Genomic DNA, 18,125 nt, shown 5'->3' on the forward strand with positions numbered 1-18,125 from the left:
TTGTGGATGTGGGGAGGGCCCTGTTAATAGCTGACGCCTGTTGGGAGGTTAGTGTGTCCCCTGCACTAGTTAAGCGCCTACCGTATATACCCGTTTACTTCTCACAACATCTTTCGAGATAGAAACTATTATTCCATTTTTCAAATGAGGAAACTGAGGTCTCAGAGGAATAAACTAACTTGTGGGAGGTCACAGAGCTAAAGGATCAAAGGATCCCCAGGGCATGCGGAGACCGAGGTTCCAATGCAGATATTCCTACACCTCAGTTACAGTTCCTATAACCTCTCCCCTCCCACATCCCACCCCCACTCTTAGCTCCTGCTGTCGATTGTGGTCCCATTCTAGAGGCCCAGGCGCTTCTGAACCCACGTCCCCCAGTCTGAGGGGAGCGGTGGCCCCTCCACTCAAGTGTGGTCTGGATTTCAGGGCAGAGCTCTCTCCCTACTGGCTCCCCTCTGGGGAGGTCTTGCTTATCCTACTCCCCCCGCCAACCCCCACCCTTACTCTCAGAGCCTCAGTGGCCTCTTCTGGAGCATGGAGACTGCACCTGCTCAGAAGACCATTATATTCATCTGCTGAGATCGGGTTCAGCAAGGACCCTTCCCTGACCATTCACAGGCATACCCCCCAATTTTGCTCAAATGCTAGTGGCAAAAACCTAGCTCAGACTGGCCTAGTCAGGGAAAGGAAATTTATAGGCTCAGTAAACTGGGGCATTTCGGAGCACATTGACGTCAGGCAGGGATGGATCAAGTTGAACAAAGACGTGATCAGAATATGGTTTCTTTCTCCATCTCTGTGTTGGCTTCATCCTCAGGCAGCATTTCTCCAAACGGCAGCAAAGGCAGTTTAGCAAATCCAGCAGACTGACTCTCAAGCCACAGTCCCGGGGCTGTCTCTCATTGGATGCTGTGGGCCATGTGCCCATCCCTGAACCAACCCTGTGTTCAGGGGATGGAAGTGAGCAGAACCGCCTGCCCTGGTGGTGGAGAGGAAGGGGAAATTGCCATCTAAAGGAAGCTTGAGATGCTGATATCAGAGTAGAGGAGGGTGGGTAGCAGGAAGGGCTGGATCAAGGGGCGCCAAAGAGATGCTAGAGCAGTCAACCCCATGATGTAACAGAGTCCTTCCTGCATTTGAGAACTTTGAGAGGAACACTAACTGAAGGGCTCTAGGAGGCACTGAGAATGGCGAAGAGTGAGGGATTGTGGCAGGGGCTTAGGGTCACAAGCATAAGCAGAGCCTGCAGGCAGACGTGGTTCTCCCCAGACAGGTCCAGCTGGTGGCTGGGGAATGGTGCAGGACACGTTGGGGGGGGGGGGGGCGTGTCACTTCATGATGGGGCTGTGTGGCTCACCACGGCTGCTGCTTTCTCTTCAAGCCTGCCAGTGAATTCTGGCATTTGAATGTGGCCTGAATCCAAGCAGTGATGAGAGGCCACTTTCACTCATCTGATGGGCAACATTGAGAAAGTCATCTATCATCATGTGCCAAGGAGGGAAGGGGGGACTTCGGTGCTCCTGGAAGGGGTGCCAGCTGGTGCAGCCTCGCTGGGAGGCCATCAGGGAGCAGCTATTAAAATTTAAAAAGTACATTTTCTATGGCCCAGCATTCTTGGTTTCTGCCCTAGAAAAACACTCCCATCTTTGCACAAGAAGGCTGATGTAGGATGTAATATAAAAAAAGAAAAAAATCAGAAATCACCTAAATGTGTGTGGTGATGCTGGCTGGCTGTGGTCAAGGATGAAGGTGAGGGCAGGAGTGGGGCTATGTCTTACTGCAGAAATGGGCGCCTTTTGTAAGACCCACAGGTGCTGTGTAAGGTGGTGGCTGCCCTGGGCTGACCACACTGGAACATACCCCAGAGATGGAGCATTGCACTGAATGAGGAAGAATGGACTAGATCCAGGTGTACCAACTTGATATGTTGTTGAGTAAAAGAAACAAATTATGATAATGGTTTTTCCGGTAGTCATGTATGGATGTGAGAGTGGGACCATAAAGAAGGCTGAGCACTGAAGAATTGATGCTTTTGAACTGTGGTGCTGGAGAAGACTCTTGTGAGTCTCTTGGACTGCAAGGAGATCAACTAGTCAATCCTAAAGGAAATCAACCCTGAATATTCATTGGAAGGACTGCTGCTGAAGCTGAAGCTCCAATACTTTGGCCACCTAATGCAAAGAGCTGACTCATTGTAAAACACCCTGATGGCTGGGAAAGATTGAGGACAGGAGGAGAAGGGGACGACAGAGGATGAGATGTTGGATAGCATCACTGACTCAATGGACATGAGTTTGAGCAAACTCCTGGAGATAGTGAAGGACAGGAAAGCCTGGTGTGCTGCAATCCACAGGTCACAAATTGTCATACCTGACTTAGCTACTGAATAACAACAGCAATGATTTTAAAAAAAGCAGGGAGTGGTAAACCTTCCCAAAACAACTGTATATTTACATTTACCAGTTGTACCATATGCAAACACACATTATCTCTTCCGAACTCCTTGATCCAGCCTTGCCGGCTGTCCATGCTTCTTTTCTCTGACTTCAGCACCTTCCTTAGAAGAATCCCCCTCTGAATCTGTCAGCCCAGGGGGTTTAGTGATGTTGACCCCACTCCAGCCCAGGTTGGGTCAATTGCTGAATTCCATCCCCCCAGCCATCTGCTTGTTTCAGGGATGGACACACAACCCACTTCCTCCACTGAGAGACAGCACTGGGGCTGTGGTTTTAGCTCTTAGTTTCTCGCTGCGGGCCGGGCTGGCTAAGCTGGAAGGACGTGGGCTGCAGTTTTCCTGGGCCCTGTGTGTGCACATGTGTAAAAGCAGAGGAAAAAGTCTGGAGGAAGTGTGTGAAAGCAAAGGGTGATGACCTCAGGCGAGGGGACGACCCAAGCTCCACCTGCGTCCCTGGGAGCCCAGGCAACGTCCAGGTGTGACGCTCCCTCCTGCCACCTGCACTGCGGCTCTTGGTCCTAAGGGCCTCAGGTTTCAGGATGTCCATCCCCGGTAACTCTGAGCTCATGACTAACTGAGGGGAGATGCTTCTGGCCCTTGGATATGACCTACACTGTCCACAGACACTGGTCCTCATGCCTCCTGCCCTCCCTAATCCCGCTGCCTGGCCAGGTTCTTGGGGGGAATCTTCCTCCAAGTTACTGGGTCTGCTCAGGGGACAGGGCATGGACTATCGGGTACCAGGACACAGAGGGGACCAAGGCCTTCAGCGTCTCTGCACAGTTTTACATTCTTACCAGAAACAGCTGTTCCTAGATTGCTTGTGTAACTGAAGGTCAGTGGGAAGAGCTGGGTAAATGTGTGTGTTGGATATGAAGTGTCGGCTTGCTCAAGGACATCCCTTCTCTGAGCTGGGCCCCGAGGGGAGATGGGGACCCTTAGACCAGGCCTGAGACCTTCACTCTAGCAGAGCGATGGGGCCCAGGCCACATGCCTGACCCCCTGCCTGTGGGGCTGACACTCAAGGGGCCGGGGCGGGGGTGCAGTGTGAATGAAACAAGGGTGCAGAGTGGAACAGTGGTTCCCAGAGACACCCAGGCCTCATCCCTGGAACCCATGGATGTTCCCTTATGTGGCAAAGGGGGCCTCGTAGATGTGATTAGGTTACAGAACTTCTGATGGGGGTGCTCACAGTGGGTCCTTATTAGAGGGAGGCTGGGGATTTCCCTGGTGGTCCAGTGGCTAAGACTCCAGTCTCCCAATGCAGGGGGCCTGGGTTCCATCCCTAGTCAGAGAACTGGATCCTATGTGCTGCATCTAAGATCTGGTGCAGCCAAATAAATAAATATTCAAAATGAAAAAGAGGGAGGTGGGAGGCTCAGAGTCAGGGGACAAGTCCATGTGGTGATGGAAGCAGTGGTTGGAATGATGCAGCCTGGAGCCGAGGGGACGCAGCTGCCTTTAGAGGCTGGACACGGTGAGGGCAGAGCCTCTCTGCGAGATGGAAGGAGCCAACCTGCTCACACCTTGTTTTCATTCCCACAAAACTGTCTCCAGTCCCTCCAGCCTCCAGACTGTGAGAGAGAATAAATGTATCTTGCTTTGCACCACTAGGTTTGTGGTCACAGATACTCAGCCACAGGAAACCTCTGTGCATCTTTATCAGGTGGTGAGATGGGTGGGGTTGGGGGAGTCAGGAGGGAAGGCAACATTAAATGGGGTGTCAGCTTCTCAGAGGCCTGAGGGAAGAGCAGTCTGGTGGGGGGCCTGCCCGTGCAAAGGCCCTGAGGCAGTCGCTGTGCATCAGAGGTCCAGGCGTGGGGCTGAAGGGCTGAGAGAGGAGGGGTGGTTTAAAACTTGTCCTGGCACTCTGTGCGGTGCTTCCCAAGGGGACCACACCCCTCCCGCTCGAACCTGGGTGAGTCTCATGTCCTCCTCCATCAATAGGTGAGCCTGAAGGACTCATGTGGAGATTTCCGAGGCTGCATTAGAAAAGGCCATGGGCTTCCTTGGACCCCCACACACTCACTGAAAGTCACAATTTTGGTGGGGTGGAGAGAGGGAGAGGGAGAAGGTGAGGAGAGAGAGATACATGGGAAGCCCCAGATGTTACAGCTAGGTCTCTGTCTTCCCGGCTCAGGAGCCAACTTGTGGGTGGAGAAGCTTTTGCATGGTCTGGGGGTGGCTGTGGGAAGACTCTGAGGAGGACCCCTGGGAGACAGGATGGGTGAGAGGTGTTTAGTGCTGCCACATTTGGGGTGTTTTGCTGGCATGTAGATGCTGTATTAGTTCGTTAGAGACGCTGTAACTAGCATCACAGACATTTATTTTCTCATGGAGGCTGGAAGTCCAAGATCGAGGTGCTGCAGGGCTGGTTCTCTCTGAGGCCTCACTCCTTGGTGTGTAGCTGGCCATGTCCCCACATGGTCCTCCCTGTGTGTGTCTGAGTCCTCATCTCTTCCTGTAAGGATACCAGTCCTATGGGATGAGCCCCAGTCAATGGCCTCATTTTACCTTAATTACCTCTAAGACCCCGACTCTCAATACAGTCACATATTGAGGTGCTGGGGTTAGGACCGCAGTGTCTGCATTTTGGAGGAACACAATTCCGCCTGCAGCTGGCCCCAGATGGAGGGTGAGCGGACAATAGTCAAAGGTGAGAGGTCGTCGGGGCGGGGACCGAGCATGCAGGGTGTTGGGCAGGCAGAGTGGGGGTCAGGGTGCAGGGCTGCTGGGGTCCCTGGGCCCCACCCTGGTCGACCTCCCAAGGGCAACACTTGGACCTAGAGCTGGACTCTCTGCCCAGCCTGTCCAGGTTGCACCCCCAGGAGCACCCCAGCCCCTCTCTCGCCCGAGAGGACCACGGTCTGCGGGGAAGGAATTATAAGAGAGATCAGTTCTGGTTCAGAAGACTTGTGTTCACCTCTTGGTATTTGAAGAGAAGACATTCTGGCTGCTGGGATTGTTTTTTGGACGTGCTTGGAGGCCCTCAGGCTGAGCCTCGGCTCCCCCTCCTCTTCCGTCAGAGCCAAGTCTAGCCCCTCGGCCCCGTTGGTCTGTGTGAGAGAGGAACAGTTTCAGGCTTCTCCGAGAAGCCGAGCTGAAGCCCAGGGACAATTAGAGAGCTGGTTTCAGGCATGGCTGGTTCCAGTGGCTCTGGACACAGACTCTCACAAGGCTGACCTCTCATGCCCCCCCACCCTTGCCCAGAAGAAGAGGCCTTTCCTAACGTTTCAGGGAAGCTCCTGGATTGTCTCACTTGGGACTGGTCATCTCCTCTGAGCCCATCACTGGGCCAAGTAGAGGCGAGTGCTGATTGGCTGGCCTGGGCCTTGGGCGGAGGGTCGGCCTGTCAGCCCCACCCCCACCACGTGGGTCCAGTGAGTGCAGGTGCCAGAAGCAAGTGTTGGAAGGAAACAGGCCAGACAGTGCCTGGTCCTGCGCCCCTTCCAGCCTTGCCATCCAGTCACTGTGCTCCCGGCGCTAACTTAAGGGCATACAGACCCAACTCAGTGAATTCTTCCGGCCACCCTTCCCAGGGGTTCCATAGCTACGCCCAATTTAAAAAGAACCTAAGCTGAAAACCAGTGTCCACACAAAAACTTGCACATGAGTGTCCATCCCAGCATTATTCATAATGGCCCAAAAGTGGAAGCTGCCTAAATATCCATCGAATGATGATGGACGGATAAACAAATGTGGTGGTTCTACACAATGGAATATTATTCAACCCCCCCAAAAGCTATGAAGTTGTGATGCAGGCTGCAGCATGGAGGAGCCAGGAAAACACTATGTAAACGGGGAAAACAGAAAGAAAAGGCCACAGAGTATATGATTATAGGAAATGTCCAGAACTATGAAATCTAGAGAGGCAGGAACCAGAGACAGCCAGGGCTGGGGGAAGGAAAGGGGGCGGCTGGTAATGAGTAGGTGGTTTATTTTGGGGTGATGGGGACGTTCTGGAATCAGATGGTGGTTGATGGTTGCATAGCACTACGGATGTACTTAAAAGTCACTCAGCTTTAAAGCGGTAAATGGTGTGGTGTGAGTCACCACTTAAAAGAAGAGAAGGAAATGCGGGGACGAAGGGTTAGGGGCTCTGCTCCAGGCCCCCCAAGTGGAGGGCTGGCAGGTTTGACCCGCCCTCCCCATCTGTGCTGTGTGGCCGCCGCTCTTCTTGCCCCCGGCCTCGCAGTGAATAGCTGATCAAAGCAGCCGGCACTTTGTAAAGCTGACGAAAAGCCAAGTTACTCTGCATCACTGAATCTGAGTGGTGCCATGATTCCAGAGAGCGCTCAGAAGGGAAACTGCTGCCAAGCACACGACAGACTGCTTTGTCACGTGCCGTAGATTTCCGACTTATTGGATGAGCTTTCTAGACTTAGCAAAATCCAGCTCTTCACCGTGCATCTCTATTAAACAGGCATTAAAGGGATAAGGACCTCTCTGGTGGTCTTGTGGTTAAGACTCTGCCCTTCCATTGCAGGGGGTGCGGGTTTGATCCCTGGATGGGAAACTAAGATCCTGCGTGGCATGGCCAGAAAAAAAAAATTATTTTTTTTTTTAAAAAAAGGAACAACATAAGTAAAGCAGGCTGGAGAGGTGTTGGAGGTACTGTCAGGTCTGTGCTCTGTTTGGGGTGCTTTGTCCTTTTCCAGGGAGGGGAAGGGGAAGGAAGAGGGAGGAAGGATGCTTCTTAAATAGTTCACAGAGAAGCCTGGCCCTCTGGGAGTGCAGCTGAAAGAGGGAGGGTCTGATGCTCCAGCTGCTCTCGACTCAGCCCTGTGTTCCTCAGAGCTAAAGCCTGCTCTTCCACAGCGTTTGGGGTTTCCTTCCAAGGCTGTGCTTCAAGGTGAGTGGTGTCCCCCCAAATCCATATCCACCTAGAACCTGAGAATGTGAGCTTATTTGGAAAGTGGTTGTTACAGATGGAATCAAAGTTAAGGCTCTGGAGATGACCATCCTGGATTATCCAGCGTGCAGCGTGTGTGTGCGCTTAGTCATGTCTGACTCTTAGCTACCCTGTGGACTGTAGCCCGCCAGGCTCCTCTGTCCATGGGATTCTCCAGGCAAGAATACTGGAGTGGATTGCCATTCGCTTCTCCAGAGGATTTTCCTGACCCAAAGATTGAATTCATGTCTCTTGTGTCTCCTGCGTTGGCAGGCAGATTCTTTACCACTGAGCTCAGTTCAGTTCAGTTGAGTCACTCAGTCGTGTCCGACTCTTTGTGATCCCATGAACCACAGCACGCCAGGCCTCCCTGTCCATCACCAACTTCCGGAGTCCACCCAAACCCATGTCCATTGAGTCGGTGATGCCATCCAACCATCTCATCCTCTGTCATCCCCTTCTCCTCCTGCCCTCAATCTTTCCCAGCATCAGGGTATTTTCAAATGAGTCAGCTCTCCGCATCAGGTGGCCAAAGTATTGGAGTTTCAGCTTCAACATCAGTCCTTCCAGTACCACTGAGCTACCTGGTGCCGAAATCCAGTGATGGGAATCCTCAGAGGAGGTGAGAAGGGGGGCAACGCACGGAGAGGAGGAGGCAGAGATAGGAGTGATGATGTGGTCACAAGCCAAGGACTTGAGGATGCCGGCAGCACCGGGAGTGGGAGCAGCGGCCGGCTCGCCATCAGAGCCCCTGGAGGAACCAGCCCTGAAACACCCGGGACTCAGACTTCTGGCCTCCAGAGCCAAGAGGACAAACTCCTGTGTTTGCAGCCCCTTGTTGGTGGTGGCTCAGTGCTAAAGAATCTGCCGGCCAAGGAGGAGGTGTGGGTTTAGTTCCTGGGTTGGGAAGATCCCCTGAAGAGGGGAATGGCAACCCACTGCAGTATTCTTGCCTGAAGAATCCCATGGACAGGGGAGCCTGGTGGGCTACAGTCCATGGATGGGTTCGCAGAGATTCAGACACGACTGCGTGACTAAACAACAACAACAACAGCAAAATGGTGGTTTGAGGAGCCCCAGGACCCTGACACAGGTGCTAGCTGTCCTCTGTGCCTCCCCTGCCTTCCTGCTGTTCCCTGAGCTGCAGCCAGGGCCACCTTCCCCACTCGGGAAGGGTTGGTGCTGCCTGTCACCATCAGGGGCTTCCTTGTCCTCACCCCGGATGAACTGACTCAGCACACGCATGCACGCTCATTCTAAACAAGTCTGTGACAAATAATGAGAACAGGCAATGCATCTCTGAGCCTTGACTTTATTGAAGTCAACAAATATTTCTTTGTTGGTGTTCAGTCCCCTGGTTCCAGTGCTCTGTGGTGGAGGGAATAACCTCCTATCAGTTTACACGACGTTGTGGAGGATCAGCTCTGGAGCCCTGTTGTGGGGCGCCTGTGTTCGGTGGCAGCCTCGGCAGTGGGAGCCGGTGCCCTCCAGGCATCCTGCAGACAGTGTCACCGTGATTGAGGCCACTTCTCCTGAGTGATGCCCTGTCTTCTCCCTGCTGGACTTCAGGGCCCAGGGTTCCCAGTGAGTCCCCGTGAGTAGGTTCAACAGCTCATGTGCACTCATCCTTCAAGCTGACATGCTTTCAAAATGCAGGCATTCCTAGTCCCAGCTTTAGAAGGCAGAGTTTTTGGGTTTGAGTTTCTTTTTTCTTCTTTTCTTTTAAATAAACCTTGGGAATTCCCTGGTGGTCCAGTGGTTCGGATTCTCTGCTTCATTGCAGGGGGTATGGGTTCGATCCTTGGTTGGGGAACTAAGATGCTTCATGCTGTGCCGTGCAGCTCAAACAAACAAAAAACCCAAACAAATAAAACTTTAAAATTTGGGACAGTTTACACGTATAGAAAATGAAGATCAAACAGAAGTGCCGATGGCCCGCGTACCTACTTTCCTCTGTTGTTAACACCGCATGTGCTGTGCTGCCTTGTCACCATCACTGAGCCGATAAAGAAAGATATCACTAGGTTGTATCTGACTCTGCGACCCCATGGACTGGAGCCCACCAGGTTCCTCTGTCCATGGGATTCTCCAGGCAAGAGTACCGGAGTGGGTAGTCATTACCTTCTCCAGGGTGTCTTCCCGACCCAGGGATCCAACCCGGGTCTCCACATTGCAGGCGGATTCTTTACAGCTGAGCCCCCAGGGAAGCCCAGGGAGACCAGAGTTTCCTATTTCCCTGTAGCTGTAAAGAGCAATTTGGAAGGAAGCACAAGGATCATTCACACTTAACAATACGAATGATCACTTAATTCAACACAAATGAAACCACAAACTGCTGAAAACCGCCTGCTGGATTGGGATGTTTGGCTGTTGGGTTGAGTTTTCAGCCTATTCTTGGCAGCAGCCTGGCCTCCCTGCTGCTCCCCCCCCCCCCCCCCCCGCTTCCCCTTGCCCCCTCACCTCCCCCTGCCTCCATGCTTTCTGCCATTGCAGTCTTGTCCTGGATGAAGCGCCTTCTCCAGCAGCCTTGTCTCTTTCTGGGCATGTGACTAAGTGGCTTGGCCCTGAGCTCTCGCTGGGTCAGGGGAGTGGAATGGTCTGGCTGGGGGTGGGGGGTGGAGGGCAGGGCTTTTGGACCTGAGCCACACCCACCTCGGGGCTGTAGGGATGTTGAGACAAAGCGTTACTGACAACAGGTGGGAGTGTGTTTTGAGCAATGTTAATGCATGTTAAGAGCCTTAGAGATGATCTGGATCCATTACTGCACATGCATGATGAGGAGAGAAAAGTTTTTTTGGCCTGATACCCTGGCATTTTCAGTCGTAGGATGCGAGAGCATGCTGTTCACCGAGGGGATGGGAAGGCTGCCCTGGCTGCCAGTCTTCTGCCCCAGGGGGCAGCTGAGCTGATGAGGGAGATCACATCCGGGGGTCCCGCCCAGACCTGCGCTGGACCGGGGGCCTCTTCTCCCGTTTCCGCTGTGCTGATGGTGGTTGCCAGTCTCACGGATGCCAGACACAGAGTCCACAACAGGTGTCGTCTGGGGGACATCTGTGTAAAACCGTATTTCCTCACCGTACCACGCCACTCCCCTGACAGCTCGATGTCACCTGCCATGTTCCCGGGGCCTCTAAACGAGGCTGCATGCCATCACCCTGGAGCACTTGGTTGCAAACAGAAATGTCCAGCATGTTAGACTGGGCCTGACACGCCTGGACGAAGCCCCAGCCCCAGCATCCTCTGCCAAGTGCTTTCCCGCTGCCGCCCTCACGGACGACTCTGGACATCAGAGGAGGATGCGGGCCCATGGCGGACTCCCCACCCCAAGGAGCTCGGTCGGTGGGTGTCGTGCTGGCACTGGTCCAAGTCATCCTTTTCCTGCCAAGAATCTTTGTCTGGCTCATGCTCCCAGTTCCTTAACAGTGGAACAGCTAAACAGTGACCCTGCACCAAGCAACAGAGGCGTACAGATAGCAGAGAGAATGGAAGTCACAGTCGGTGCCCACAGGTCTAAGGACACAGAACTCAGATGTCGTGAGGAAAATGAAGGACCATGTTTAAAAAAAAAGCAATTTTTGCAGGCTCAAAAAAGCTTATAAAGTTAAAAGAGAGGTGACAAATTGGGAGAAAATTACTTACAAAGTAAATAATACAGAAAGGGGTGCTTACTGTGCAATAAGCAACTCAATAGTAATAAAGAGCAAAAGCACAGGGCTGGTTTGCAGAGGAGAAATACAAAGGGATTTATAAATACAGGGGAAGTTGCTCAATCTTGCTCATAATTAAAAAAAAGAAATGAAAATATGAGAACTTTTCATCTCTTTGATTCAGCCAAGGTAATGTGTGAGTCACACTGCTTTGATGAGGATGCTGAAGAGATACTCATGTTTGATTGGCAAAGAGCGCTTTCTGGAGGACAGTTATTCGCATCAAAAGCAAAAGGATATGTACCCTGGGACTTCCACTGCAGACTCCGTGGTACCTGTGTGCGCAGGTGACGTCTGTTCCAGGATGTCCGGTGTGGCTGTCACGCGGGGACTGTTCAAACAGCAGGAAAAAAAGAGGATGTCCCCGACATGCAAGCACTGGGTCCATGCGCCAGGCTTGTGTCTGTTGGATGGTGGTGGCCGGGCTGGGGCCTTAACTGCTGACAGGGCACCGTCTCATAGGCAAGCCCATAGGACAAAGTACAGATCTCTGCATGCAGTGGCCACTGCCATGTGAAGGGACAGGTGTGCGAGACCCTGACGTCATACGCGTACACCCGGCAGCAGGACCGCAGACGGATGGGGAGTGGGTCCTCACCCTCAGCTCTGCACGCACCCTGGGCTCGGCGCCCCAGCTCCGTCCTCCTCCGACCCGACCTTGGACAGTTGGTTCCCAGGGGTGTGTCGTTATCTTCCTGACCGTCCTCAGCAAGACCCCTGGGAAGGTGTCTGCTTTCTGAGAAGGAACATCTAAAGGATCCATTTTCTGGTTCTGGAAAATTGGCAGAACCAGGATGAATTCCGACTTTGGCACAGTGCGGAACCTTCTTACTGGGAGGAAGAACTTCAAACCATGGACAAGAGACGGTAGGCCCTCACTGCTGGTGGTTTAAATGAGACACAGGCGTCTGCGCATTGCCTGGGGCCTCGGGTCCTCTGCAGAGAAAGGCCCACGTGACACAAGCAAGCTGCCCTCTCCTAGTTGTGGCCGAAGCCTGCAGTGGGGTGAAAATGGGCGGCTGTTCTAATGCTGGGGTCACCAGGGAGCCAAGCGAGCAGGGTTCAGTGACAGGACAGCTTCAGCACCATCCATCTGAGTGAACATGGAGGACATAGGTGCTAAAGATAGGAACCCACCCATACAGTGATGCCCCGCCTGGCGGAGGGGTCTCGGGCTGCTTGCCTCCCCTGCTCTGTGGGGAGCGGAGACGGCAGTGGCCCCGCGCCCTGGTGAGGGGAGTGCTGAGCTCTGACCACAGTTGGGGGCGCAGGAGCCAGGGGTGGGAGGTGGTGGTGGCTGTACGCCTGGGGAGGGGTGTTGCTGTCAGGCTGGCAAAACCAACAGCCATCCCCATGTCCCGTGACGTCCACATAACAAGTGTTAGAGGCCAGTGATAGATGACAAACAGTAAAAAAAAAACTCACAAGCCAGACAAGGAAGAAACTGCCCACAGTTACTAGCTAAAAAAGGTGTTTTCCTCCCATTTTATTTGATAATACATTTTCACAGAAACATGATATTATTTACAAATATACAGGTAAGAGACTGCTGGTCAAAAATCTTAAACTGAAAATGTCATCAAAAATTAATTTACAAAACCCATCAACTGTCCAGGAGCCCCGGGGGGGTGGGGGGGGGAAGGTCTGTGCAGGTCGGGGCTCTCTGCTCTGCCGGCTTCTGGAGCCCAGTCGCCCGAAGCCCGTGTCTCAGGAGGCGCTGGTCTGCATGTTTTTGGAAGCTGCTAGCATCGCTCTTACTTTGGCCATGAGGTCCTGTGTGAGGAGAGATGAGGTGAGGTGAAGACAGAGAAGACTGGGGGCGACGTGCTAGGGGTCATGGATGCGCTCAGGGCAGGGTTCCGTCCCAGCCCTGCTGCTGGGACCTGAGGTGGGCTCATGGGCTCAGGGCCCAGGAGTCAACCACACAGGCCCACCCTGGGAAGGAGGAGACAGAGCTGCCCAGAGACGGAAGCTCAGGGCTCAGCCACCCCGCAACTTCCAGACAAGAAGCCCAGGACCCCGTCAGCACCCACGAAAGGAGAAGGAAGTGAAGGCTAGTCCCTTCACAAAAAGATGGGAGCGAAGAGAGACCCGCTCCCACCTTACCTGAGTGATTTTGCTCTGCACGGAAGAAACGATGGCTGAGGAGATCTGACCGTCCTTTTCCTGAGAAACTCCCCTAATGCAAAGAGAGAGAAATCGGGGGCTTAAAAATACTTCAAGCCAATTTGTTTCCAGTATCTTTAAAAAAAGCAAGCAACCTTATAAATGGATGTATTTTACTTGTCTATTTTATGTAACAGAAATTTGAAATATTTCATAAAATGTAATCTAGGAGATCAGTCCAGGGTGTTCACTGGAAGGACTGATGCTGAAGCTGAAACTCCAATACTTTGGTCACCTGATGGGAAGAGCTGACTCATTGGAAAAGACCCTGATGCTGGGAGGGATTGGGGGCAGGAGGAGAAGGGAACGACAGAGGATAAGATGGCTGGATGGCATCACCGACTCAATGGACATGAGTTTGAGTAAACTCTGGGAGTTGGTGATGGACAGGGAGGCCTGGAGTGCTGCGATTCATAGGGTCGCAAAGAGTCGGACACGACTGAGCGATTGAACTGAACTGAATCTAACTCAAAAGATATTTTCATGTGAACATCATATAAGACACATTTAAAAAAAGATGAAGAGGAGGACAGCACAGAGAGCTGGCATGCATTCCCAGAACCTGACCATAACCTGAGTGGGTGCCTCCGGGCCATTTTTTGGACTTTTGGGGGCATGGACGTGACACACGAGTGATGATGGAGTCTGTACTCAGTTTCACCTTTGAAGAAGCCACAGCTTAGTTTTTGATTCACCCCAAGTGAGCTACGGTCTCTGCCACTCACCCGCCAGTTTTGGGGGAGATGGGCCAAAATTCACACTCATGGAAACAGTGGGTCTACAAGCAGGAGGGAACATGATCCCAGCACCCTTCTGGGTGGATGGGTGGGGGCGGCTTTATGAAATGGTATTGTCTGGCAGATACATCCCAACCACCAGGGCAGCCAGTCCTTGGGGAGCCACCTCGTGGGCATGGGGAGACTGTGATGGTCAGTGTGGACTCCCATGGCCCTGCAGCCCTTGTGCTCAGGAAGGTTCACCCCCGTCTGCTCCGGCTTAGAGTGAGCAGTGGATTGACAGGGGTTCTGGGGCTCAGTCAACCGTGCACTCCTGTGCCTGCTCTCTTCCCGTGGTCACATGGGGCTCCGCAGAGGGGGCGACTCCCACCCCACACGGCCTGTGTGAGGACAAAGGCACCATCATCAGGGAACGGCTGCTGCCACAGTACACCTGAGGCAGGTGCTTCCCCAGGACTCGGCGCCCAAGTCTGGGAGGGGAGGCAGCGGCCCCACACCTGCTCCCAGGTTCCCTCCGCCTCACGGCGGAGCTGGGGGGCAGCCCAGGGTGTGGGGTGCAGGAGGCGGCCTAGGTTCTCTGACCTCTGCGTCCACCTTCAGCTCACTTTGAGCCTGAGTGACACACAGGAGGGTGTGGGAGCAGGGGTCGGGGGTTTGCCAGCGCGCCCGCCTCCTCTCAGCTCCCTTGCGTGGCCCAGAGGTCAGGGTGGGTCAGGGAAGAGCTACCTGGAGCGCTCCTGGCTGGAGCCCCTGCTCTCCACAGGAGAGATGCTGGCTGAGTGGCGGCGCGTGGGCTGCTTGCTCGGGGAGGCTGGCTGAGATCCGGCCTTGGACTTGGTCCGTGACCGTGAGCGTCTCTTCTTCTTCTTCTCGTGGGGGCTCCTGGAAGGAAAGCGGTGTTAGACAAAGGCACGGCGATGGCTCTGAAGGAGTGCTGGGTGTGTTCCAGGAGAATTCGGCAACTTCCCCCTTCTAAACACATTAACTCTTTTTAAGAACTATGTACCTGTAACTTGAAACGGGGATGGGTGTAACAATATAAAAGCCATGCAAGAAGTGAAATGTAGACCACCTTTGAGACAGAAGTCCTGAAGTCAGATGCCTGTGGGTTTACAACATGCTCAGCACTTTATCTGCATTTAAACACCCAAGATAAGCAACTGAGTGCTGCTTATGCCTCCTGTTCATTTATGCTGACTTAATGGGAATCTCCAGCCAGAAATGGAAAATCATTAAAAGCAAGCACTGCGAGCACAGAAGCTCAGCGTGTCCTTCTGGCCAGAGGCGGACAGCCCCCCTGGGGCGGCCTGCGCTCCGCTGGTCCCTACAGCCAGTCTCGCTGACTGTGGCCCACATGCTCCGAGTCACCACGGCCTGCAATTCCACGTCAGAAACGCGCCCCCAGCTCCGTCTCCCCCTTCCAGACCCTCCCCTGCCCAGAGGAGACGATCCCTGAGCTTCCCGAAGGTCTCGTGCTACATCCTGCCCTGTGACCCTCCTGCCCATGCCCCTAAAACACCTCAAGAAAGAGGGAACGTGTGTAGATGGTGAAAGCGTGGAAGTGCAGACGGGCACTGAGCCCCTCCTCTGGGCTTCTCCTGAAAGACCACCTGTTGCCAGGCCTTGAGAAGCCCACCCCGGCGCACAGCACAGGGGCCTCCGCAGCGTACCCTCTTGCTTGTGACCGAGCATTTCTGGGAGATTCTTTGCAGACATAGGTCACCGTGTAATTTCACAAGCCTGATGCCCAAACTGTGCAAGGTGCCAGCTGGAGGGTGGATGACAGGCTCCCAGTGCTGTAGTGACCCCTGCAAATATTTATTGCTCTAAATACAGACACCCCAGTCACCGCCTGCATAGATTAGACTCCTCTCGGCTCCTCAGGACTCAGGCAGCCTGCAGGCTCTCTCCAACCTGCAGACATCCCAGGGTCTGTCCTCACGTCCTCTCACCATTTCACCTGCCACCCGATCTGTCACTCAGTAGGGCATTTCCCTGGTGCCCCTATCTGCCTTGGTGGCAGAGTGTGGGGTCCAGGCAGGGCCACCCCGGGCACTTGAGGGGGCTCGTGCTTGGGTCCAGGCCCCAGTCCGGCTCCCGTGGGCCCCTGGCGTAGCAGACGGCTGAGCCAGAGAGGCAAGCTGATCTCTCGCCTGGTAGGGCACAGCTTTTTGGCTCTGCCTCAACCACAGCACTAGGGCCTGGCCCCAGGTGGTGGCAGCCTGGTGACTTCAGCTGCAGGAAGTGTCCCCCAGTGAGCTGGGCTGTGGGCAGGTGGCCTCTGTGCAGGCCTGGATGAAGAGAAGTGGCCAAGAAAGAGGCTGCTCCTGGGGCTGGATGCACAGAGGTGGAAAGTGCATAATACCACAGGCCTACTTCCTATACTGCAGAGGTTTTGTGAATTTTTGTCTGTAAACACATGCCTAGGATTTCAAAGGAAGCAGGGGAAAAAAAAAAGAACTGACTTCAACCCCAAATCTAGCTAAGCTCCTGTGGCTGCCGATATGAAATAAAGGTAAGTTAGCAATCCTGACCTGTAAATCACTACAACTTGATCTCATAACAAAACTTTCCAAGTGTTTGCTTAAGGAATTAAGTAATCTAATTATTAATAGTATTATTTTAAATTGAGGTGTGGTTTGCATCCAGCAAAATGCAAAGGTCTGAAGTGCTGTTCGTTGATTCTGGCAAGTTGCACACATGGTGAAACCCAGAAACCTCTCAAGATCAGGGACATTCCATCATCCAGAAGGTTCTTCCACTGATGATCTGCCATCTGCACCCCCTTCCCCTCCCTCACAGGACCCACTGCTCTGATTTCTAGCATTAGGTTGGTGCAAAAGTAATTGCGCTTTCGCAATGCTGAACTTTGCTGTTTGACACCGGAATACATTTTAAATAAATGCAGTTTTGTTATATACATCATTTTAACACACATTTCTTGTTTTATGTTTTTTTTTTTTTTTTGCTAATGACTTATTACTTGCTGTTTATATTTATTTTAGAAATGATGTGCGATAAACAGCAAATTCCAGTGATTTTCTTATTAGAGTTCTATTAGAGTTCAAATGGGTCATAAAGCATCAGAGACAACTCACAACATCGACAATGCATTTAGCCCAGGAACTGCTAACAAAAGGACAGTGTAGTGGTGGTTCAAGAAGTTTTGCAGAGGAGATGGGAGCCTTGAAGATAAGGAGTGTAGTGGGCGGCCATTGGAAGCTGGCAATGACCAACTGAGAGAATCACTGAAGCCGATCCTCTTACAACTACCCGAGAAGTTGCCAACGGATTCAGCATCGACCATTCTACAGTTTTCTGGCATTTGACACAAAGTGGAAAGGTGAAAAAGCTTGATAAGTGGGTGCCTCATGAGCTGACTGCCAAGTCAAAAACATTGTCCTTTTGAAGTGTCATCTTCCCTTATTGTATAGAACAATGAACCATTTCTTGATCAGATTGTGACATGCCACAAAAAGTGGATTTTATACAAGTGGCGACAACCAGATCAGTGGCTGGCCCAAGAAGAATCTCCAAAGCACTTTTCAAAGCCAAACCTGCACTAAAAAAAGGTCATAGTCACTGTTTGGTGGTCTGCTGCTAGTCTGATCCACTACAGCTTTTTGAATCCTGGTGAAAACCATTACATCTGAGAAGTATGCTCAGCAAATTAATGAGACGCACTGAAAACTGCAACACCTACATTGGTCAACAGAATGGGCCCAATTCATCTGCACTACACCCAACCGCACATTGCGTAACCAACGCTTCAAAAGTTGAACAAATTAGGCTACGAAGTTTTGCCTCATTTGCCATATTCACCTGACCTCTTGCCAAGTAATTATCACTTCTTCAAGCATCTCAACAACTTTTTGTAGGAAAATGCTTCTGCAACCCGCAGGAGGCAGAAACTGCTTTCCAAGAGTTGGTTGAATCGCGAAGCACAGATTTTCATGCTACAGGAAGAAACAAATTTATTTCTCATTGGCAAAAAACCGTGTTGATTGTAATGGTTCCTATTTTGATTATACACTGTATGAATCTGCCTTCATACAGTTTAGGCTTTCTCCTGTTAACCGATACCTGAGTTGTTTCCAACTTTTGGCAATTATGAATCAAGTAGGCATTTGGGGGCAAATGGTTATGGGGAGTGGTCACCTGGGACTAGC

General features: G+C 52.5%; 1 protein-coding gene across 5 annotated transcripts in view; it reads right to left on the bottom strand.

Annotated features, from left to right (window-relative positions):
• Nucleotides 1-12,524: 12,524 nt before the first annotated feature.
• Nucleotides 12,525-18,125, bottom strand: part of SFSWAP (splicing factor SWAP) — an 80,260-nt gene continuing 74,659 nt past the window's right edge. For 4 of the 5 annotated variants that reach the window (XM_070475039.1, XM_070475038.1, XM_070475037.1 and 1 more), the window contains 3 exons: nt 14,683-14,838; nt 13,160-13,232; nt 12,525-12,826 (listed from right to left, as the gene is read on the bottom strand). In XM_070475039.1, coding sequence (XP_070331140.1) covers nt 12,761-12,826; nt 13,160-13,232; nt 14,683-14,838 — 295 coding nt within the window. In that variant the 3' untranslated portion in view covers nt 12,525-12,760. Of the gene's footprint in view, nt 12,827-13,159; nt 13,233-14,682; nt 14,839-18,125 lie in introns of those variants that run through there. The other variant, XM_020905675.2, reaches the window with a different exon arrangement.

This window comes from Odocoileus virginianus, chromosome 12 (assembly GCF_023699985.2).
Source record: "Odocoileus virginianus isolate 20LAN1187 ecotype Illinois chromosome 12, Ovbor_1.2, whole genome shotgun sequence".
NCBI classification, from domain to species: Eukaryota; Metazoa; Chordata; class Mammalia; order Artiodactyla; family Cervidae; genus Odocoileus; species Odocoileus virginianus.